The 23,430-nt window shown below is 41.1% G+C and overlaps 2 protein-coding genes across 6 annotated transcripts in view; both read right to left on the bottom strand.

Annotated features, from left to right (window-relative positions):
* Nucleotides 1–1,528: 1,528 nt before the first annotated feature.
* The window catches only part of LOC146669419 (interferon-induced GTP-binding protein Mx-like), a 40,325-nt gene continuing 18,423 nt past the window's right edge, over nt 1,529–23,430 (bottom strand). Inside the window, exons 3-18 of one of the 5 annotated variants that reach the window (XM_085405993.1) lie at nt 23,143–23,206; nt 14,190–14,291; nt 13,444–14,105; nt 13,209–13,352; nt 8,659–8,763; nt 7,408–7,545; nt 7,137–7,291; nt 6,694–6,832; nt 4,230–4,428; nt 4,059–4,137; nt 3,844–3,966; nt 3,619–3,760; nt 3,303–3,461; nt 3,126–3,202; nt 2,839–3,042; nt 1,529–2,137 (exon numbers count right to left, since the gene is read on the bottom strand). In XM_085405993.1, coding sequence (XP_085262119.1) covers nt 1,892–2,137; nt 2,839–3,042; nt 3,126–3,202; nt 3,303–3,461; nt 3,619–3,760; nt 3,844–3,966; nt 4,059–4,137; nt 4,230–4,428; nt 6,694–6,832; nt 7,137–7,291; nt 7,408–7,513 — 1,629 coding nt within the window. In that variant the 5' untranslated portion in view covers nt 7,514–7,545; nt 8,659–8,763; nt 13,209–13,352; ... (1 more) ...; nt 14,190–14,291; nt 23,143–23,206 and the 3' untranslated portion in view covers nt 1,529–1,891. The other 4 variants (XM_085405991.1, XM_085405994.1, XM_085405990.1 and 1 more) reach the window with 4 other exon arrangements.
* Nucleotides 12,976–21,464, bottom strand: LOC146669420 (uncharacterized). Its single transcript, XM_085407799.1, has 5 exons — nt 20,496–21,464; nt 14,190–14,291; nt 14,071–14,138; nt 13,209–13,352; nt 12,976–12,984 (listed from the first exon to the last, which is right to left on the bottom strand). The coding sequence occupies exons 1-5, from the start codon at nt 20,848–20,850 to the stop codon at nt 12,976–12,978; spliced, it is 678 nt and encodes a 225-aa protein (XP_085263925.1). The 5' UTR covers nt 20,851–21,464.

The following is a 23,430-nucleotide window of genomic DNA, read 5'->3' on the forward strand; positions in this document are numbered from 1 at the left end:
TCCCTTGCTGCTTTCCTGTCCCACAGTTTTCATTCTCTTGAACCTGAAAAGTGGACATGGATCAGGGACTTACCACACGTTTTGGTAGAATCGTTAAACCAGTTTGTCGCTTGATTGAATCAATGGCTCCACCTGAAACACTTCTTGGGCTTGAACCTGTTCGAGCAGCGGTTATTGATGTGTGAATTTGTTCATTACTGTATGTTGCCAATCGGTATTGTTTTTGGAAAAGGAAAATCACATCACAGAGTTGTCTGCACCTCTGTGAGGTCTGATTGCTTTATGGTGATGCCCATAGATATTATGGTCTGTTTTGTGTGGTGTAAACTGCACCTCATTTTGTCTATAGTGTGTCCTGGGATCTTTCTAGACGCTGAGCAGGTCTCAGATCATTTATAATCTTTGGAGGTAGTTATGTTGCTGATCTAATTCATTGTACATGTGATGTGAATTTGTTTGACATGACATGTATTATTATTATTATCACATGTGTTATTTGTTAATGTGGGTGTATTTATACATATATTTTTTGTATTTGTGTGTGTGTGTGTGCTCTTCAGGATTTTATGTAATTCTTGAGGGGTGAATGTAATCAGGTCACAAATGACATATTGTTATAATTACACAAAATGTGTTCGAAACCCAAGCTGTACCTGGTATACCTTACTTTTAGGACTACTAAGCCTGTAGTTATGTTGATTATAAGTTAGAGCCCTTCCTCATCCCTTTCTTCTTCTTTGGTTCAACCCTGTACCCCTTTGGCCTCTCCCCTTTTCTACACTTCTCATGTGGGAGAGGAGCTGGTGTGGGCAAGTTATTTACTTGGAAGTCTTTCTTTTTACCTTTCATTGTCAGACATACGGTTACATATACTCTTCCTGTTATTCTGGTACATCTTGGTGTTTTTGGTTAATGTCACAGCTGTCTGATTTTATGAGGCTATACTGGATAAAAGAGGCTGGTGTGGTGTAGAGATTTACTTTAATTTGCCAGTTTTATTTGACTTTACATTTACGGAGAGAAATTTTCAATAAATAGTGTTAGAAACGCAGCAGCTTATGTAGTTTAAATACTAACCTTTATGGGCTATTGTAAAAGCGTGAGGGATCACTATGTATTCAAATTTGAAATTTGCGTTTGTAAAATAGTTTAGAGTGTGGTCAGAGTCCTCAAAAGTTGCGCATAAATTACTGCACACAAGCGTTTGTAATACATTTCAGCTAAGTTTCACCATGTAAGGGTTCAACCAGCCACAAAGGGAATGGGTCAAGGTTAGAGGAAAATCAGATGTCAAGAGGGAATGTGACACTCTATCTTGAAAGATGATGGCTAATTCAAACTTTTTTTTAGTTCATGTTTATCAATTCTAGGAACATGACCACATTATTGACGTTTACAGAGTTCCTTTGACTGCATGGCCTGATTTTTGTCCAGAAGCAATGTGACATCTGTATGTACACAGCTGTGGTTCAGTGCAGTTATGTGGAGCCTCAGCAAAAATGAATACTGTCAGAAACATCAGTTTTATTGTTTCACTGCATTTTATTAATTTATGTATTTAATACAACTGAAGATGAATAGGAAACCTATAACAGATGATAAAACACGTGAAGATACAGAGCACATAATAATGAAAAAGTATTCCTGTCCAAAACACAGAATCTGATTCAGTTGAGCAGAAATCTGAAAACTCTGGATGTGTGTTGTTTTTCTGTTTTTCTTCTTCTAGCACTTAAGACTTCTTTGTGCAACAGTATCTGTTTTTTATGATACCTGTATAGAAATATTCCTTTCTTATAAATGACTATAGGTGCAAAACCCAACCCTTTCAATTCTAGTAATACTTGGAGAGATTGCAGTGAGGTCCAACCTCGTGCTTTGTGCTGCCAGGTTAGGAATCTGGTTGAAAGTTTTGAATGTCAGACAGCAGAATGTGAGCTTGTGAGAGACGCTCAAGGCGCATCTTAAGATCTTCTCTTTTATTTTTTGTGCCACTATCCTCTTGAAGCAGGTACTCTTTTCTTTCCTTGTCCAAAAATGCGTCCAGCATCTTACTCTGCAGCTCGCTGGCAAACTCCTGCAGCATCTGATACCGGATCACCAGGGGGATCTGGTCAGCAAGACGCTGACCAGCAATCTGTAAGCAGAGAAGACAAAAATAAGAAGTACTAAAGAGCTCACTGGTTTAGGACTGAATTTGAGACATTTTCTAGTTTGCTTATTAAAAAATTCCTTAAGGTTTTATTGCAAATTACATGTAGTTATCAAAAAATATTTCAGGTCACTCTAGACATATTTAATCACACCATAAAATAATAGATCTTATTTTATGCATCTAAAAGTGTGATTCATGGGTGACCATGGCTCAGGGGGTTGGGAAGCGCATCTGTAACCGGAAGGTCACTGGCTTGATCCCCGTACTCTCTGTCCTGGTTGTTGTGTCCTTGGGCAAGACACTTTACCCTACTGCCTACTGGTGTTGGCCAGAGGGGCTGATGGCGCGATATGGCAGCCTCGCTTCTGTCAGTCTGCCCCAGGGCAGCTGTGGCTACAACTCTAGCTGCCTCCACCAGTGTGTGAATGCGAGAGTGAATGAATAGTGGCATTGTAAAGCGCTTTGGGTGCCTTGAAAAGCGCTATATAAATCCAATCCATTATTATTATAAAATATGTAAGTTTTAGGTATTATTTTTTTCTCTACGAGGTTTCAGTGTTTGCTTTTCTTAATATGTTAAAAAAAAACTAAAGTCAACTATTTCAATGGGATACATGTGGATACAATGAATTACATGCTTCAAACAAACAAAAGCATTAAAAAAGCAATTGAGTGACATTTACATTGTAATATGCTTCAAAATGTCTCATCATCTCCTTTGAGGTCATCCCACCAAAGTACAGCTGGCCGTATTTGGAAATTCCATTTCGTATATCTGTGATGTATTTGCTGTCCTGAGTGTAAACAAGCATCTCCATCTTAAACTGCATCCCCAGAATGGACTTTGCTTCCTCTTCCCTTTCATTCCTGATGGTTTCAATGTTCATCTAAATCACACAAAAAATGTCAATAAATATTCATTACCGTTTAGTAATATGTGCACAGTAATACATTATAAAGAAGACGATACCTTCGCTGTATTGATGAGGTTCGGAAAGCCCACAAAGCTGTTTTGTGCCAGTTCAAACAGCTCTTTCCTCACAACCTCTAAAAGCAATAAAACGATAATAAGTTAGTCAAAAAAATGTACCAAATGAAAGATTACCTGCAAAGTAAGATTCAAGTATTTTGAGAAAAAAAAACATGCCTGACACTTCCTTGAGTTTCTGGATAGCAGGCTCCTCCAGCTGTTTGATCTGCTTCTGGATTATGGACTCAAAAGTACTGTAGCTCACAAACAATGGCAGTTCTCTTCCACGGTACGTGCGCTCAAACTGAGACTCTTCTCTCAGAATGTGCTCTTTGACTGCAGTGCAATGAAAGTTAAGTGAAGATGTAAAATATGTTTTTTTAATGACAGTAATTTTTTTACTTTAAATGTTAGAGTTACTTTATGTAGTAGCTTGTAAGCAACAGAGGGAATCTTAAAAACTGATGAATGAAAAAGTGGTTAATTAACTTACATGATGATGCAGAGTCTTTTATGATTTTCTCCCATGCTTCAAACTTATTTCTGAGTGTGAAAAAGATGCTGGAGTTGTATCCACATTTTAATTCTTCACCTTTGGTCAGACTGATAGCATCCTGTGCGAATGCTAACACAAGCTAAGATAGAACAGATTCAATTAAATGAACAGGACGTGTGTTTTCCAGAAGCTCTTATTCATTTTGCTTACACTTCTACTCACATCACTGAGAAACTTTTGTCTCTGAGTTGCATCAGATGGGGGTCCAGTCCTTAATTTTTTTAGGTTTTCCTGAGTCTGTTCCAGTTTCTTATGTGTCTGCTCATCAAGCCGTGGCAGAGATTTCTACAAATCACATGGACAAATCACATCAAAGTTGGAGTGGGTTAAAGCTCTCCCCAGTAACCTACAAAGGTAAAACAGTAATAGGTATTCACCTGAATATGATGCACCAGTTCAAGAGTGAGTTTTTCTGCCAGTTTAGGAACAGAGGCCTTGCCCTCATCAAAGAGAGTCCTACAGTACAAACAAAAGGTTAGAGTATAAGCAACACAGCCTAACACACCACAAACACTTCTTTGCATAATTTCCAAAAAGAGCAAACTTACTGGAAATGGGCATGCTCTTTGAAGAAGGCTTCCTCGTTTTTTAGTGCTTCAGAAAGTGAAACCTTCCCTGTGATCTCCTTCTGACCCCTGCATTTGACCACCATGTAGCCCTTCTTCAGCGGGATGACTTCATTATGGACAATTTTAACCACGTTCTCTTCTGTGCCTTTGTCCACCAGGTCAGGTTTAGTCAAGACACCTGACAGAGAGAGAGAGTGTTGGATTCCCCACCTTATGAGAAGACTGATAATTTGTATTGATCACTGCAAGCTCCAGTCAGAGTTTGGTGCCAGTCATCAAATGTTGCCAACGTTGTTTGCTCAGCAGGAAAGGGATCTTTAACATGATCACAGATGTTTGCAAAAGAAATCCAGTGGATGTCAGAAATGTTTTGGAGACATATAAATGCAGCGTTTCACATTACTGGACATGTTTGTCTGGCAGTGATTGCTTGTACTCAGTCAGTTAAAATCCATCAGGAATGCACTGTTTATTTAACAGTGCATTCTTTCTTTCATTTTACTGTCTCATGACACGTTACCTTTAAATTGTTTATATATAGCTGTCGCTCCATTCATTTATGGTTTTATCTTTAATAGTAATTCAGATGTACATGTTAAAACACTGCCTCAGATATCATTTTGCAGGGATTAAAGTAAGTGGATCCAACAGGTTTTTAACAAATTGGTCAAAAGTTTTAGAACACCCCCATTTTCCCAGTTATTTTTTGCAATTCAAGTAGTTCAGGTCCGATAAATGGTTAGAAAGGCCAGAGGTAAAAAAAAATTAAAAAGTAAGGTTAGCCAAAAAGGAAAAAAGTACATTTCAGAATTATACAAAAAGGTCTTTTTCAGGGAACACAAAATGGGTTAATAAATTTCAAGCCTTGAAAGCTGGTGTTCCAACTTTTCAGGATTACCTACAACCCCCTCTGTCTGCATAAAAGCAGTGTTGGAGCATGTCAAGGTGCCTTTTTTCACCATCAAAAGGCACTCTGAAACTGGGGCAAACTCTGATAGGAAGAGGTCTGGCAGACCCAAAGCCAACTGAATTTGAGGACAGGTTTCTGAGAGTTGATAGCTTGCGTAACTTTGCTAAGACATCAGAATAAGACAAAGAAGCTTGCCTGGGCCATGAAACACCACCATTGGACTACTGTAGACAGGAAGATGGTATTATAGACTGATGAATCAAAATTTGAAATCTGTTGCTCATCACGCAGGATCCTTGTACACCGTCGAGTAGGTGAAAGGATGGTTCCACAGTGTGTGGCATCACCTGCCAAACATGGAGGAGGAAGTGTGACGGTCTGGGGCTGTTTTGATGGATCCAGGGTCGGTGACTTGTACAGACTGAGAGGCACCCTGAACTAAAACAGCTACCTTAGCATTCTTCAGTACCATGCAATACCCTTTTGTATGTGTCCAGTTGGTCAGGGGTTCATCCTACAGCAAGATCATGACCCAAAACATAAGTCCAAACTATGCCATAACTACCTCAGGAAAAAAACCCAAACATGGTAAGCTTCAAAACATGGAGTAGCCAGCACAGTCTCCAGACTTAATCCCCATCGAGCTGGTTTGGGATGAACTGGACAGAAGAGTCAAGGAAACGAAACCTACAAGTGCCACACATTTATGGGAGCTTCTGCAACAGATATGGGAAGGTGGGGCCAGGTACTTTGATGAGTCACAGTGTGTGAATGTGTGTGTGAATGGGTGAATGACTGAGTGTGAAGCGCTTTGGGGTCCTTAAGGACTGAGTAAAGCGCTATACAAATGCAGGCCATTTACCATTTATTTAACGGTTTAGAATAAATGATTGTCTATAAATTTATGCCATGATTTCTTCTCCAATTGCATATTTGGACTTAGTTTTAATTTCAGGGTGCAATGAGACATTAAACTGAATAATTTTAATAAATATTTTTCATAATTATCAATTGGAAAAAGTGGGGTGTCCTAAAACTTTTGACCGGTAATGTAGGTTCAAGATTTGGACCACAAAATCTTCATGCAAATCAGAGATGGTCAAACAGAAGGCCTGTATTGACTAAAGATGGAATGACCAATAGAAAAAACATGTATTTCCTTCTGAAAGTCTCTCTCAATAAGTTGCTGTCCTATTTTTAACTTGTTCCTCTTGAATATTAGTGTACCTGAGTCAAATTTGTAGGCTCAGTTTTTTATACCAGTTTTTTCTTTTCTGCCCAAATTTTCTATTGAATTACCAACAGGGCTTTGCCATGACCACTACAACTTGTGCTAAAGCGATTTGGCCACAACTTTGGAAATGTGCATGGGGTGATTGCCTGTGTGGAAGAGCAATCTGTGGCTCTTCTCCAACTTCCAGGCTGATGTGCTGCGTTTGTGGTTCACTGCATCCATATGATGTTAATCACTTGGCAGCAGAAACAGAATCCAAAGTAAAGAAACTAAATGACTTAAGAGAGACACTTGCTTACCCAAAGTCCTCTCTCCATCAGGATCCACCAGCTTAGCCATATTCAAAGCCTCTGTAGTTGCAATGTCCACGTTGCATGGAACAACCACCAGGTTGATAGTTTCTTGTTTACTGATGGCAGTCTGGATTATAGTTTTAATCTGAAAGTATCCATTCAAAATAAAGTATAAAGATTAAAAATATTATTTCATAAATTGCATAAATGCAGTTATGAACAATACAACCAAATAACTGATGTAAGCAGGAATGTCCAGATAAAGTAGCAAACTCATAACAATAAATACATATAATACCAAAAACCAGCAGTCACACTGGTGTGTCAGTGTTGTCCCTTTTTAACACTAACATGCCAATGCCTATCAAACTCTGGGTTTGTGTTTTATTGGATGAAATTTCTACCAAAGAAATGGCCTTAAAATTGTGAGGGAGACTAAGGTATCATACCTTATCACCAATGTCTGCCGACTGCCCATCTACAGCCACCCGGGCAATGCCAGGCAGGTCGATGAGAGTAAGGTCTGGAACATCCGGGGAGGCAATCTCCAGACTGATGAGCTCACTGCTGATCCCCATCTCATTCCCGATCAATTTAAGTTGAGCTAAAGAGAGAATATGATGTCACGTATGCCCAAGCAACACATTTAACTTGCCTACTTTGTGCTTCCACCTTTTACGTGGTTTTTAGTAGTGACATGAAAGAATTATGTAGACTCACCTTCTCGAATCATTTTCTCGACGACTGCAGGCTCTTTTATCTTTTCTTCAAAGTCGCGGTAGCTTATCTTTCCATACCACGCCTCTCCTTTCTTCTTTCTCATCATCTTCAGTTCCAGTGGACATCTTGTCACAATACCTGTGTTTTAAAACACTGAGTGTCAGACAATTTCTCTCTCTCTTTTTTGGACAAATTAATGAACGATTTCCGATGTTTTCTATTATGACATTTAGCCTCCCGTGATTTTGGTGATACAAATATGTAAAAGGTTGTTTTTTTTCTAGTTGGAGTCTAATGCTCTGATAGACGGTTTGATTTGTACAAGATCAGGGGAGAATCCATCTTGCCGAAATGCTTTCAGCCAGAGTGATTTGGACTAATCAGCTTCCTGTGAGCATTCTGTTTTCCAGCCATGCTTCACCCTTTAAAATAAACCGTTTTTAACAACAGAGGGGAGGTCATGGACAGAAGGGAGGAGCTGCTTTAACAGCAAGCAGCTCCTAACCTAACCAGGTAGTTTAGATTCCTAAAACTAAAATCATAAATGTAACTGAAAAGAAAGCTTAAAGTTTCTGGCAGAAAACTCCTAGGCTAAACCTTTTCCATTAGTCTGAAGCAGAGGAGTTTCTCTACCAAAGGTGAAACTGAGCAAGGTTAGCTTGAAACAGAGCTGCACTTTGTTCAGCATTAACGAGTTTGCAGGTTCAGACTAGTTTTTTCTGTGGTCTCCATTTCCTTCCCTCCTTTGACTTGTTTGAAACTTCAATTTATAAGAAATAGGCCCCAAACCCAGACCAACCTCCTTCCTCTACAACTCATACACACACACACACGCACACACACATATGTTTTCATATCTTAGTAATGATGGTTTATTTGATCCAATTGATATTTGTTCTTATGGATCACCAGCAACACTTCAGCTGAAAATCTGTCACATTTGTAATTTTAGTTCAAATGTACCATTATGTACATTAAAAAAATTCAAAATAACAAAACAAAGTCATGAAATTGTCAACTCAAAGTTCAAACCCTGTTCTAGTTATTTTAATGAAATAAAGTAAAATAGCGTGTCATTAAATTAATCAAGTCATTAAATATAGATTTTAAGGAACAGGCTAGTTCCCAAAGAATGTGTTTTGCTGCCTGATACACGCCCTGCACCACCCCCACCTCTCTGCCAGTCTTGATACAGTTCCGTTATCTGCTTCACTTTGACACTTCTAATGTACGGAAAGTTTCTGAGCTCACCGCTGCCTCTCGGCAGTGCCACCCCGGACAGCGCCTCCAACACAGAGCTCTTCCCCGAGCTTTGGTCTCCAATCACAGCGATAGCAGGCAGCGCCAGGTCCTTCTCTACACCGAGAGAGCGGAGAGAGTCAATGAGGTCGATGAGGGGACGGACCTTCTCATCATACTGCTGGTTCAGAGTGCTCATGCTGGTCTCAGCTTGTCTTACGACAAAAATAAAAATTAAAAATGGACAAAGTGATAACATGCTTCGTGAAAAGCAGACCGTGGGTTCGAAGAGAAAGAAAAAGTGATGTGTTTTGTTTCACTTTCTGTACCTCGTGGTGTCTGTTTCATTCAAAAATACAGGAAGCAGCAACAGATGGCATGTCCCTTATTAAGCTGTCACACTTCTTCCTTTAATTCCAGGACTTTCACAAAGTGCATTAACCGTTCAGAAACGACAGCCATTTTCATGCACTGTCCCCCAATTTCAGAGGCTCAAAAGTACCTTTGACACCCTGATATGACTTTAAATGAAATCATTGTGTTTAAAACTTTGATGAAAATCCTTGGCAGTCAGTGACTGACTGAAGTCTAAATGCTCTGCTGGACTTTTTGGCTTGTGTGTGTGTGTGTGTGTGTGTGTGTGTGTGTGTGTGTGTGTCTGTGTGTGTGTGTGTGTGTGTGTGTGTGTGTGTGTCTGCCTTCAGTTTTGTTTTTAGTAACTGAAGAGCGAGCTCTGTTGGCCTCAGATCATGTGATTGGTTTGAACATTTAAGAATATCCCATTTCTTTGCCTTGGGATATTTTGGGTTGTTTTTGCAGTACACTTTGGGTCCTTATGTAGTAACACTGTTTAAATGCTTTCCAATCAACCAACATCAGCCAAATCTCTGAGTTTGAGCAGATTACAGTACTCGCTGCACATTTCTGAATTCATCACGCTGCTCCTATCAGCAGTCACATCATGTGAGGGGAACCAGTGCCCTGATTCCACAGCAGGCAGTATGGTATAACATTGCTTCCATCATGTTTGACAGATAATGTGGAATATACTTTAGATTATGAGCTGTTTGTATCCTTCTCCATACTTGAAATTTGCACTGTCCACTTTCTGCTGTGGCACAACAAATTTCCCACGTGTGGGACTAGTAAAGGTTAATCTAATCTTAAGCGTTAGCAGTTCGTCTTGTAATCAAAAGGTTGCCGGTTCGAACCCCGGCTCCGACAGTCTTGGTCGTTGTGTCTTTGAGCAAGACACCGGTTGCGTACTGGTGGTGGTCAGAAGACCCGGCATCACCAGCGTGTGAATGTGTGTTAATGGGTGGATGACTGAATGTAGTGTAAAGCGCTTTGGGGTCTATAGTATGGAGGACCATAAGAGCCACGCGCATCGAAATAAAGAATTCTGTGCTTAAATAATGAATTGTAGAATAAATTCTGCATTTGTAAATTCATTTTTGAATTCCAATTTAATAAACTGCATTTCAAAAACCTTTTTCCCATTTGCACTTTTATATGTACTAAACGCTGGCTACGTAAACGCTGGCCCTCCTCTCAGAGCCTACGCTCTATCTGCTATTCCCGAACAGAGATACGCAAGTTTCTCCGTGACCGCAGCTGCCAGTCAAAGCTGCTATGATGACGTTTCACCCCAATTTAACATCACTGCGAAATAAGAGCTGCTTCATCCAAAGTCGGATTGTCTCCCAACAAGACCAAGTTTCCTCCAGAAAGTTTCCCAATTATCTATAAAACCCACATCGTTTCTTGGACACCAGTCACACAGCCAGCAATTTAAGGAGAACATGCTTAGCCGCATGACACTCCTGGTCTGATTGGAGAGGGGACTACAGAGTCTGACATTGTTTTGGCAAAGTTACACACTGATTCAATATTGATTTTAGTGACATCTGATTGATGTAACCGGGTGTCATTATTGCTGATGTGAATTATACTTTTACTGAATTCAGGTTTACCCTCAGCCAGCATGTTTTATTTCCCTCAGTGTTGCCTGCTCTGGCCCCTGGAAGACAATTGACTATGGTTGCTGCTGTCTTCATGTGTCTCAGAACAGAATCAGCAATTACCAGAGTTTGATCCCTGGCGGGTGTGTCGCCGAGTGGAGGAAACAGTTAGACACATGAACACGGTGGTGGTGTACCAGGGCTTCTGTTTAAGACTATGCTCCCTCCTCACCGTCACCCAGCCATCATGTTTTCCTGTCTGCTGAGGATAACCTGCTGGGAGACAGTTAGCAGGGCCTACGCCACCTTCCGCTGCTCCGGCTACAGGGGCCTGACCAGCTACGGGGTTTTCAAGGGTGGGATTTCAAGTGTCCAATTCAGCAATCCAGGCCTCCAGAGCTGCATAAAGGCTACATTTATTACAAGTATCATTACTGCTCATTTAAAAAAACAGAAAGCATAACTCTTCTCCAGAGTCAGAGCAGTCTTCAACAATAATTGGGTTTGACATATCAGGTTAAATAAAGACTGCTGAGGAGCAAGCATGGCTTGGGCCCATCTCAGAGCTCACCTTTGCAGCAGAATAACCATGAAAGAAATTTTACACAGTCTAAGGAATAAATTCTCCTTTGTTGATTAAACACTAGGAAACACTGTGAGGAAACCTCAGTTCTTTTCACTGGTAAAAACCTCAGGTGTAGGATAGGGCCTCTCCAGAGGTACAACCTCCCTGAGCTGTGCTGCTGACCATGCCCATCATTTTATGACCACAGTATACTCATCTTATAACAGATGTCAATCCAGCAGATTATCTTTGGCATGTGGTGGATCAGTAGATTTGCAACATGGATGCACAGCCGACAAATCTGAAGCAACTGTGTGATGCTATCATGTCAATATGAAACTAAATCTGTGAGGAATGTTTCCAGGTCTTTGTTGAATCTGCGCCACAATGAATTAAGGCAGTTCTGAAGGTGAAAGAAGGTCCAAAACAGTACTGGCAAGGTGTAACTAATGAAGTGGCCAGTGACTGTATTTAGTGTCTAGATGTTTTTTCAGTATTTTATTCACTTAATAGCAGGACAGAATACCACATGACTGTGGCCTTGTGTTATACCCTCTCTGCTCCAGTGATGCTGCAGACAAACACAAACATCGTGATCAGACATTTAAGAAGAGCCTCTTGAAGATGAAGTTCTGTGTCTCTTGACCTAAACACATAATCCAGTTAAATCTAATTTATGTTAATCAATGTCCCTCACACTGTAACTTGAAGTAATAAATTGGTTACTGATTAATTACAGAAGTATATTTGTGAGCTTAAAGATGTAAGCCTTGGACCATCGAGATGAAATGTGGTTGGGAAGCATTAATAAAACTTCATCAGTAGCTCGAGCAAGACCTCAAAACCTTCGCTCACCACGGGTGGTTAGCAGACTGTGGTTGTACCATGCAGCCTAACAACATGCAGTAAATTGCAGGTTAAAGCAGTCTGCTTACACGTTGTTAAACGAGGGAACTAATGTGTCTGTCACATTACCCTTTTGTCCCATTACATCCCAGGACTCAATTAAATTGCTGCTCACTTTCTACAGTACTTAAAACTGATCAGTAGGACCTGAAACTGCAAACATTCAAACATTCAGGCCAAGTAAGAATCAGCAGGTGAACGTATTAATCTTCTAAAAGTTTTTGACCAGGAGGTTAAACTCATACAAATTAGCTTCACCCAGGCTCATGAAAACATTTTCCTGCTTACAGATAGCAGATCATTTGTGTCAGTAAGGTTTATATTTGAGCTTCTTGTTCACACAGAACAATTTTTCTTCATTTTTTTAACGATTACCAAAGTCTGTGAATCCCAAAATTGTTCAGTTGTTCTTTTTGCTCCCCCCGAGGTCACTTTCACCATGTGACAAAAACAACACCCCACCGTACACACTCGGGCCACCAGCAGCTTTCTAAATCCTCAATAAAAAGCTGACAGGTTGCAATGATGTTCCAAATAACTTATTAAAAAAACAACTAAAGAGACAGAAACTATTATGAAAACTGGTTTATTTTAAATGTCCTAGTTTGAAATGAAGCAATAAAAACATGTATAAAACATCACAAACTGTAATATTATACAAATGCTTACGTCCTGTCCTGCTGATGCAATAGAGACATCTTCCAGTGACAGTCTTCATCCGTGCGTGTGTGAGGAGGCTCCTAAACCCACCGGTACAGAAGTGCATGTTCACAACTCCCTCTGTGCAGGCGGGGTCAGGACCCTCCTCACCCTGGGTGAAGAAGGGTGGTGCTGTGGCCAGTCAGGTATGAAGTGCTGAGAGTGGATCTTTGGTCCTCTGTGCAGCTCTGTCCACTCTCAGCTGCCCTGCAAAGCAATAACACAAGAAAGATGTAATTTTAACACAAAACAGCATTTCCATTGTTGGCAGCTGCAGCATGTTGTTAAAATGCTATTTTAAACTCAACATATACACACAATAACTATAAATAAACTTAGACCTACAGTACTGTAGGACGATGATTTATACCAGCTTTTGGAAGGATTTAGTCTTCAAGACAGTTTGTAGCCAATGTGAGGTGATAACTTACATAGCTGGAACACAGCACCACTCTCCAGTTTGTAATTTGGTCATCCATCCTTCTCATCGGGTTGGGGTAAGGCTGTCTTCTGGGTAGAGCATCTCTCTGTGTTAGTGCCGTCTGGAATGCTGGGAGAGGACAAGTGTAAAGCACCTGAAGACAAAAAGACAAAGACAAAAGGATGAATTCACAGATCACTGATTTGTTCAATTTACTTTTCTTCTGTTATGTGTTTTTACCTTACCTCTGATCCCTTAGCCACAGGCTATACCTTATGTATAAACAAGAGACTACAGTCAGTTCACGACATCATTTTTGAACCTTTTCTACTCATTTGTGTTGACATTAATTACGGACTTACCTTTGTCCTGCATGGTGAGCTAGCGCTTGAGAAAAAATATGTAAGTCATTTAAACAGTTACCTGTGATATTAACAAAAATAGAAGTAACAACACCTAAAACACTACCTTACAGTCACACAGGCAATGTCACATATTAAGAAAAAAACAATACATTTCACATGTGTTAGTTAATATTCTTTAAAAGTCAGATATTCTTAGTTAGCTGTGTTACAAACATCACAAGACACAAAGGCTTAAGTTAAACATTACAAAGTTATTTAAAAAGTAAAGGATATTTACAAGAAGCTGTCCTCAAAGCAAGAAAGTGTCTTATAAACACTGCAAGATGCAAAGGCCAACTTAAACGTTTAAAGTTTAAAAACAAGTTCTAACATTACCTAGTCAGAGTCCCTGTCATCAAGTGAAAGGTTAAAAGGCCTTTCCCAGAAGCGTCTGACACCAAAAGAACCTGATGATGTTGAAGGGCCACAGAACGTGCCATCACTTACCTTGCACCTTTTTGCACTTACCTCTTCAGTGCAGATGTCTTCTCTGCTTCTCTTTGCTGAGGAGGTGAGAACTGAGGTTGAAGGAGAAGCTTCGTGAGAAGAGGGGGAGGATGAGAGAAGGATATACTCACCATACTCACCTTTACTGACACGCTGGGCATCAGTGTCCTGTTCTTCATCAGAAGAGATGGTGCTCGGGAGTCTGTCATCCAGAATCCTGATGACTTCAGGAAGGCCTTCTTCTGCGGGACGTTCAACCACGTAGTCAAGACGACATGTGAGGAAATAAGTTTAAAATAACATTAGGAATGTAATAAACACCAAGTGCTAAAGGAACAGAGCTACATCTGTTAGTTTCAGCAGATGATGAGAGAAAAGCATTTTAGGCTACATTTATGTCAGACTGAATGACACAAGTTTGACTTTATTTGACCTTGAAGGAGAGGTCAGAGGTCAGATGTAATGTGATATTTTAAATCTTTACACAGTACTTTTGTATATGACCACAGACTCCACACTTTTAAGAATCATAGCTTCTAAATTGTAAAGATTTTTCTTCATTTTTGACCAATAATAAAGTTAACCTTGAAGTGGGTGTAAGCTAAATTTACATAACCCCACTCTACACCCCTACAAAGTTTGATCAGGATTAATTCAATTTTTTTCAGCTATGATGTTTACAAAAAAATAACAGGCAAGCAAAAGTTACTAAAAACATAACCTCCTTGGCATAAGTAAAAATTGCAAACACACAAAGCTGTGCAGGTATGTCTCAAAACCATGGTCAAGCAAAAAACAAACAAATAAAAACTCTTAACACAAAATCTGCATTATTAGGAATGTGCACAAGGACTGTGATAGGTTTGTAGCTTGAATCTATCCGCTGGAACGTTGAAGACAATATAATTACACTGCAAAGCAAGACACAAGTAGGCAAGCTTCTTCATGTTTCTCGTGCACGGGAGAGAACCGGACAGGCACCGTTCCTTCGCTTGACCCCAGTTGCTCTCGTCCGTTCTCCCGTACCACTGTTCTTTTATTGAGGTTACATGAATATGCATAAGTTCATTAACATATGACGTCTACATACACACAAAGAGTACCTTGCCTGTGTGTGTGTGTGTGTGTGTGTGTGTGTGTGTGTGTGTGTGTGTGTGTGTGGACTGCTGATCAAAGGGTCAAACATCCTTGGTCAGGAAGAGGGTAGCCTCCCCCTCACCCTAGATGGTTCATCCTAGATAACACGGTGAGGAAGTCCTGCAGTTCATCTAAACAAAGAGCACTTAGACTAGAACAGACGCAACTACGTTAATCCTACCATAAAACAATAAGACACGGTATGACCTCTCATGCTCCCAAAGTGCTGTCTAATACACACAAAGTTTGCAGACTATCAAGGATCAAAACCTCTACCAATCTACAACTAATTACAAAACTCTAAGCATATATAAGTAAATATTTCTAAGCATAAATGACAATCAACAATACAAACCTAACATTCTCCCCTTTTTGACCTTTATGCTTGAAAAGTTCCCAGGTATGAACACCTCATGTCTGACAGTTTCAATGCAAACATTTTTATACTCAGCATATGTCAAATCACCCTAAATTACTGAAAAGGTACACAGTTTAACAAATGTATTAGCAGTTATCCCATTCCTCATTGATCTCATCTCATGGCAAACTGCATCCCACAAACAAACAAAGAAATTGTTAATTTAATAGTGAAAATAAGAAGATAACATTTTCAAAAACATCTCAGCTTGGTGGTGCTTCCTCCGGGTGTGCACATCACATGTCTCTCTGCAGAGTGGTTTAAGCTCTGCAGGGCGTCATGAATGTCTCTTCCAGTTGTTTCCATCACTGTCCATAGGACCAGAGTCCAAATGTATGTAGGATAGACATTCAAACATACCAGTTGGTTTTGTTGTTCGTCAACATGGGTCTCAGCTATTTCCAAGCTGCAGACCTCTCAGCACTCCAGTTTTATGGCCTCTTACCAGCCCCCATCACCTGACTTCAGACCTTCGTCTTGTGAGGGGGATATTTATGACTCTGCCATTGTCCACGCTCTGCAGAAAAAGCTCTCTGTGGAAAGGGTGCTGGGTTCCGTCATCTTACTGCTGTTATGATCCCAGCAGCCTTCAGAGTGTCATCGTATGCACAGTACAGTGGCACAGCGTTAGGTGATGTTCATAGGAAACTGCTGTTATCACCACCATAGCTTCTGGTTCCTGTGCTTTTCACAGAATCATGATGTCATCCTCGAACTCCTTCTGCGCTGTCGATGGAGCTTGGCACGCTCCCCTCATCCCTCGAGTTTTCATATCCCAACGCTGCTGAAGATTTAAGGCAGAGCACGTCGTACACCTTAATTGTCTTTCTCAGCGTCAATATTGAATCTTTCATTTTATTTAAAATCTTGCTGTGGGAAGTCTCCTCTTGCTGTCCTGGAAGCTCAGTAGCACAGCTCTCTGTGTGATGTCTGCTGTGCTGAAGATGATCTCTGATCCTCCTGAAGCCTCTCTCCTGGCCTCAGCTCCCATCCTGTGGACGATCCTCTCAGGCACTCCTTCTCGTCATGCATAGTCCTGATTTTGGGCCTGCTGGATCTGTCTCTCTTAGGTGAGAGTTGTCATGTGTCCATCTCCTCTGCCTTCCTCCTGGTTCAGCTGTTTCCGGCACCAGCTGGGGTCCTATAAGGATGAGCGTCGTAGTCAAGGTAACCAAGAGGGTCCTGGTCGCACACAGGTCCGTCACGCCTCGCACTTGGTTGCCCTAGAGTTGATCAGAGGCTGGAGGTTGAAGTGCGAGCTTACCCTACGGGGGCTCAATCAGCACTCCCCCCTCACCACTGAAACAACCAAGTGTGAGATTTCTCTATTGTGCTGTCTTGAGGGTGCCGGGGTTTCCTGGGACCTCGACCTCTTGCAGTGGCTCTGATAAATCCAGGAGGGTCTCTCGCTATTTTGCAGGCAGTTAAAATGGTCCTTGCTGTGGCTCCAAGGTCTGATCTCATGATGGGCCCCAACCAGCTTGACCTTTGACCTCAACCACTGCCTGGTCCTGTCAGCTATGCGCTTCTCACTGGGCCTCTGAAGATTTCTCAGGAGATTACTGCTGCACTTGTATTTCCTTGCTAGGAAGACAAACTATTTGGAGAGTATGTCAACAATCATCAAACCACATTCTTTAGTTCAGTGAACTTCACTTATAGGCCATCAAAGCCTCATCTGAACATGGGTGCACCACTTGCATAGGTTTAATATTTGTAAATAAAACGGCTAATCACACAAATCACTGCAACAATAATAAAAAAACATTGTTTAATGTTAATCCTTGGACCCCTCCTCTTGACGCATGGACACACCCATGCGTCAACTCACCAAACCTGGATTCCTGTCTTAAAGAAAAAGATTAGCTAGATCATATCCCAGGCAACATCAGGGCATCTCCTCCCCTGGAGCAGCACCACCCTGGACCTATAATCCTGCAATAAAAATGTTAGTGTGTTTTGCATATTAAGGTTGCTTAACACCTGGCTCTCCCAGGAGCCTGCATACACACCATCATGGCCTGGAAAGCAAAATCTGGAAGTAAAATCAAACTTCATACCTGTAAACAATTGTATCATAAGAACAAGAAGCATTCAACATCAGCAAGACAAGTGTCATGTGCAGGTTTTCTCAAATCAGTAAACTACAATTATTTTCATAAGTCGCCTCAGACATGGATCATCCCATGTACTCAGGCAACATTAATGTAATCGGTGACTGCTCTTAAGCAAAGTCACTCCACTTATATATTACTATGGGCTCAAAAGTGGCCAGCTAATGAGCCCATATCAAACTATCCCAGAAACACTGTATCTCTTATTTGTTTTTCTCATGTCACTTGTCCGTGTCTGCCGAATCCTCTACACGCAGTCATAGAAAAACAAACATTAGCAACACAGTGACCATTGGTGGTCAGACGCAGGTCGACAGGTTCCAGAGGTGCCATAAAAAGACCATAAAGTTAGCCATCTATAGCTGTGGAAAGAAGTAACACCAGTTCTCAACACAGGAAATTTCACACATGTTATTCACATTATCAAAGTAACCTTCACATTTTCCCATCAACACAATGCAACAGCATCACCACTCATAACCTGTAAACACAGTTTTCCTCACACATAAACCCAGAAATCCTGTAGTAGGAAAAAACATCAACCAGTTGTCCTGGTATAAATCGCATCATCAATTCACATGAAGAACTGGCATGCTGTAAGAAAAGAAAATGCAAATATTAGCGCTCGCGCAGGCGTATGCATACTTTGTCACAGTTATCTCTGTGAGCAACACAAGCCTATGAATAACACACCTGATAAATGCACAGACACAGAAAATGGCATTTAAAAGGTTAAATCATCATGCAACCTCGAGTGTTGCTGTCATCTTTCCGCTCCTGTAAAAGGAAACACATGGGTTCATCTGCACCTTTGTCAGGTGGGGGTTAACTTCACACAATCATATTCAGTCAGTCAGTCAGTTATTTTAAAATTCTCACTCATCCACTCAGTGGTTCCTTCTTTTGCTAATTGTGGAAATTATCATCGCATTCGTTTCCACGCTCAGCAAAACGACGTTATTTCAAAAAGAAAAATAATTTAGACTGGATTTCCTCGTTGAATCCTTTTTGGGGGGGACTCTCATTTCCTAATTGTCCCAAATAAGTGGCTTTCTCCTGAGCCCATTTTAAATGTGGAGAAACTCACTTGCAACAATTTTCTTGACGACGTGTAACGCTTTTAATTCCCGACTTGCAGATCTGCTCAAAGAAAAGAAATTCACAAGCAAAAATCAGTTCTTGTTCAAAAATGAAAAATAAAAAATAACAGAGATTATCAAACCAAACTTTCAGTGCACTGTGAAAGTATCAAAATAAAAAGGCCTTGTTAAGTCATGACACAAACTCCTCATCAATGTCACAACAGGAGAAGAATCATCAGCTAGATTCACTCCAAACCAACCATCAACTGCACAACACACAACATAACCCTAATGTCTTATTAGCTATGAGTTTAATCACCCGGTCTGTGCTCTTCACTCATTTAGGCCACAGATCTATTTTATTCAATTTTCCTTTTTTTCCCCGTCATCATAAAACATGTGACATGCTGTCATGCACTTCACAAAAGACGTTTGTTCTGACGTATTCAGAGTTGTGTATCTAAATACAGGATTCACTCGCACATCAAAACAGGAAACTCAGTGTTTTAGAGTCTCCACTCTAACAAACCCCAACACATCCCATTCACTCGTGCTAGAATTCAGTCACCTTTCATTAATCTAAAAACCAATCAAATAATTTGCATATCGGCTATTAACCCACTAAGTTGACAGGACAACAGAAATGCATGTTCAAAATAGTATCACAAAAGACAATTTCCCTCATACAGTAAATTACTTGTGCTGCTCAATCAAGCAGGAAGCTTCTCCCAATTTACTATATCAACAACTAAATTTATTGTCTGATCTCTGGTTGGTCAAACCAGGATCTTTTTTCCCCACAAAAGTTAAATTGTTGTCCTGCAACCTAGAGAGTCAATTTTTTGCATTGGATAAATTCAGCATTTGATAACAAGTGTCTGCTAAATTGACACTATTTTAACACTGATGAAAGATAACAAGCTAATTTTCATTGCATGTGTGTTTGTGTTATTAGGCAGGTCTAATGCATGTCTGTGGAGCTGCATATCCAGCAGAGCATGTTCATAAAGCTGCCTTTCCTACACATTTCTCTACTATTATTTAATTATTTCTTAACTAATGTGCTGTGAGTCCACTGGTCTTTGCATCACACTAAGTGACTTGGACAAGATGATAAACAGACTCACATGCTGAAGATGTTGTCTAATCTTCATAAGCTCTCTTGTGTTTGTGTTAGTAGGGTTAATGCATGTTCTGCTTGTGTGTTGTGATTCTGTATATATTTCTATTTTCGCAGTGTTTCAGACTCCTTCACAATTTTCCAACTTAAGCAGTCAGTTTTGTTTTCCCCAGGTTTGCTAACCCAAATTTTGATTTCCCACATTTAATAACAAAATTTGTGTTCTCACCACTCTCACTATTGTCCTCTGCCACTTCAATAGTCCAATAGCAGGCAGTTTCTCCTTCAGCTTTGTCCTGTCCCTCCTCTGATAATAATAATAATAATAATAATAATAATAATGGATACTTTATTGATCCCCATGGGGAAATTACTTGTTTTTCTCTGCATTTGACCCATTCACTCAGTGAAGCAGTGGGCAGCCCACTAAGCAGGCGCCCGGGGAGCAGTGTGTAGGGATGGTACCTTGCTCAGGGGTACCTCAGGGTAGCCGTTAAGTGGATTCGAACCGCCGACCTTCCGATCATGGGGCGACCACTTTACCTACTGAGCTATCCCTGCCCTATGCGGTTGACTTTGTGCTAGTGGCTGAAGTGGTGCCGCTGCCTTCTTGGGCGACTTCTTAGCAGCTGCTGCCGGTCTCTTGGCTTTGGCCGCGGCGGGCTTCTTGGCTTTGCTCTCAGTAGCCTTGTTCATCTTGAAGGATCCGGAGGCCCCGGTGCCCTTGGTCTGCACCAGAGTGCCCTTCGCCACCAGGCTCTTGATGGCGGTCTTGACACGGGCCTTGTTCTTGTCCACATCGTAGCCTCCGGCAGCCAGAGCCTTCTTGAGAGCGGCCACGGACAGGCCGTTGCGCTCCTTGGAAGCGGCCACGGCTTTCACAATCAGCTCGCCCACGCTGAGGCCGACCTTCTTGGGCTTGGAAGTCATCGTCTTCTTCTTCTTGGCCTGAACCTCTGCACAGGGCGCAGGGCGTGTTTATGATGGAGCCTTTCCCACCACAGCGCTGGCACGTTGAACGCATCATGAAGGGTCCATTTCTTTCATGTCGCTAGCCAGCATGCTAGCCGCATGTGGCTTGCCCGAGTCACTCAGTCCTTTCTGAGCATTTCAACATGCTGCCACCGCCATCTTGCTCGCCCCTCCGTGGAATTCATCCAATCAGACAGGAAGATGGGTTTGCTTTCTTCTGCTGCTGCTGTTTATCCACATTGCTGCTGCTTTGCTGGGACTTTTTGTGCTCAGGACTTGCTGCTGTCTCTTTATCATGTTATTGCTTTGGAGCTGCATTCCTTATCTTCAGGGAGGAGTGAGCTCGCTTGTGAGGTTGAGAAACACATGGCACTGTAAATAAGTCAGCCAGAAACTTGGCCTGCATGTTTCCAATGATGTTAAAGTATAACTTTCTTCCGACTGCTGCATGTGGAAAATTGATTCAGGTCTGCTTTTCACCTGAAAGTGACAAACTAAAACATGTTCATTATTATCATCACTGCTTAATCAACACACATCTCTCTCTCTCTCTCTCTCTCTCTCTCTCTCTCTCTCTGTGTTTTTGTGAACAATCCTTTCTTAAAAGCAGAAAATGAAATTGTAGTTGTCTTTTGGCTGATCAACACAAAACCTTTTTCCTATGATTTATTTTTCATCTACAATATAAATTCTTCCTCTTTTTCATCTGCATAAATAAATCACATGGCTGATGATACCATGGTGATCCATAAATATAATCACCAGTTTATTTAATTATTTTTAACCCAACAAAACAAATAAACAAAAACATGATGCTGATGTTATGAACACTCTACACACAAGTCAAGATGCGGGAAAACTGCTCACGGAAACGCTGCACACTCTCTGTTTCCCCCTCTTTGAGTAGTTCCCAGACAGCTCTTGATCTGATAATGTGTAGCTTGCTCATCAGCTCAGAAAAAAACTGCAACGCAACATCACACAGTAGTTGCATGCTCTGCCCACAGCGGCAAAGTCTTACACTTTCATATTCAACACAGCTTCTCCATCATGTACTTTTAGATGTTTCATACAGGGTTCAGCATATTAGTTGTTTTTACAGGTGTGCTCCATATCTCAACAATGGCGCATAACAAGACGACAGTCTTTCACACAGGTCAAGTGCCTCTATGCACTTCATTAGTTTAAATATTTACCTATATCACTTCACCTCACATGTCATTGTACTGAATTTAAGCAACCACAAGCTTAATGTAGATTACTTTTAACAACTATCCACCTCAATTACGTCTATGGTCTGGCACACAGGCTGCTGTCGATCAGGGCAAGCTAAAGAATAAACATTTTGTGTCAGCAAGGGGGTGGGGGAAAGCCATTCACCAGAGCACATCTTATGTGCTGCTGATGTGGCAGGCCCTCTCCACACGCTCTTCTTTTATTCATTTAAATACTTTGTGCTGCCAGGAGCAAAGTCCAGCACAAACGTCTGTCTCCCTCCGACTCACTCTTGGTTGCTTAGAAACCCATGATAACAACAACAGTCGGTGTCACAGACCACGTGTTCTGCTCCACACACACTCACACAACAACAACAACAACAAAAACGACGATGACAACAATGACAACAACACAAAATAGGCCTACTCCGGACTCACACCGGACCGCTCGGGACCCTGACCCAGTTGTGGGACGCTCACCCACTCGCGCGACAAAACCCAATGAAGGGACGCTCGGGACACACACCCAGGGCGATTTCAAAACCGGACACTCACCGGACGCTTGGGACCCTTGGGCGATTTAACCAAAACCTCTTTTTCGGGACACAAACCCAGTTATCGCTCCACAAAGTAGCGAACTTCTCAACGCCTCACCAAATGGCGGAGACTGCACAACGACACGGTTATAGAGTCGGCCTCTTTAAACTTACTTGGCGTTGCTTAGCGTGTAATATCAGCTTTGGGGCATTTTACAAATTTTTGTCCATTAAGCTATTTTTAACCATTTCATTTAAAAAGTGTCAAATTTGAAGCCTTCAAATCAAAGTAACAACTTTTTTTCAAATTCATACACCAGTCGTTAATAATTTATACACCTCTCCCAGAAAATTTAAAGCATACAAACAATTTATGGGGAAAAATCTTGGAATACACATATTTTGATAACATTAAAACGTGACATTCACACTAGAACTTATAAATTATTACAGTCATTTAGTGACTCTTAAAATAACTGAAGAAATGTTAAAAGTACCTGCAGCGAAGTCCAGGGGACTGTCGAGGAGTCGGGGTCCACGACAAGCCATTTTCAGGCTTTGCTGTTGAGATGAAAAACGAGTACAAACAATCCAAAGATGAAGTACTTGTTGTGGCTTGCAAGTAAACTCCGCTTTCAGAAAAATATTTTCCAAAACTTAGCTTTCCACAGGCTGAGGATGGAGCAAGTCAAAACAAGTCCAATAGCAAGGGACGAATGGAACATTGTGCAGCATTTATATACCCTCTGCAGGCCATGGTTACAACTATATAAATGGAGCTCACC

The sequence above is a fragment of the Rhamphochromis longiceps genome, linkage group LG5 (assembly GCF_057381845.1).
Source record: "Rhamphochromis longiceps isolate RC_006_pf linkage group LG5, R_longiceps_female_GT1.1, whole genome shotgun sequence".
Taxonomy (NCBI): Eukaryota; Metazoa; Chordata; class Actinopteri; order Cichliformes; family Cichlidae; genus Rhamphochromis; species Rhamphochromis longiceps.

Coding starts and splice junctions, on each gene's coding strand:
- LOC146669420 (XM_085407799.1), bottom strand. CDS start 20,850: ATGACTTCCAAGCCCAAGAAGGTCGGCCTCAGCGTGGGCGAGCTGATT. Junction 14,292..20,495: donor ACTTCAGCCACTAGCACAAA/GTCAACCGCATA, acceptor AACGTCCCGCAG/AAGAAGGCCTTCCTGAAGTC. Junction 14,139..14,189: donor TGCCCAGCGTGTCAGTAAAG/GTGAGTATGGTG, acceptor CTTCTCACGAAG/CTTCTCCTTCAACCTCAGTT.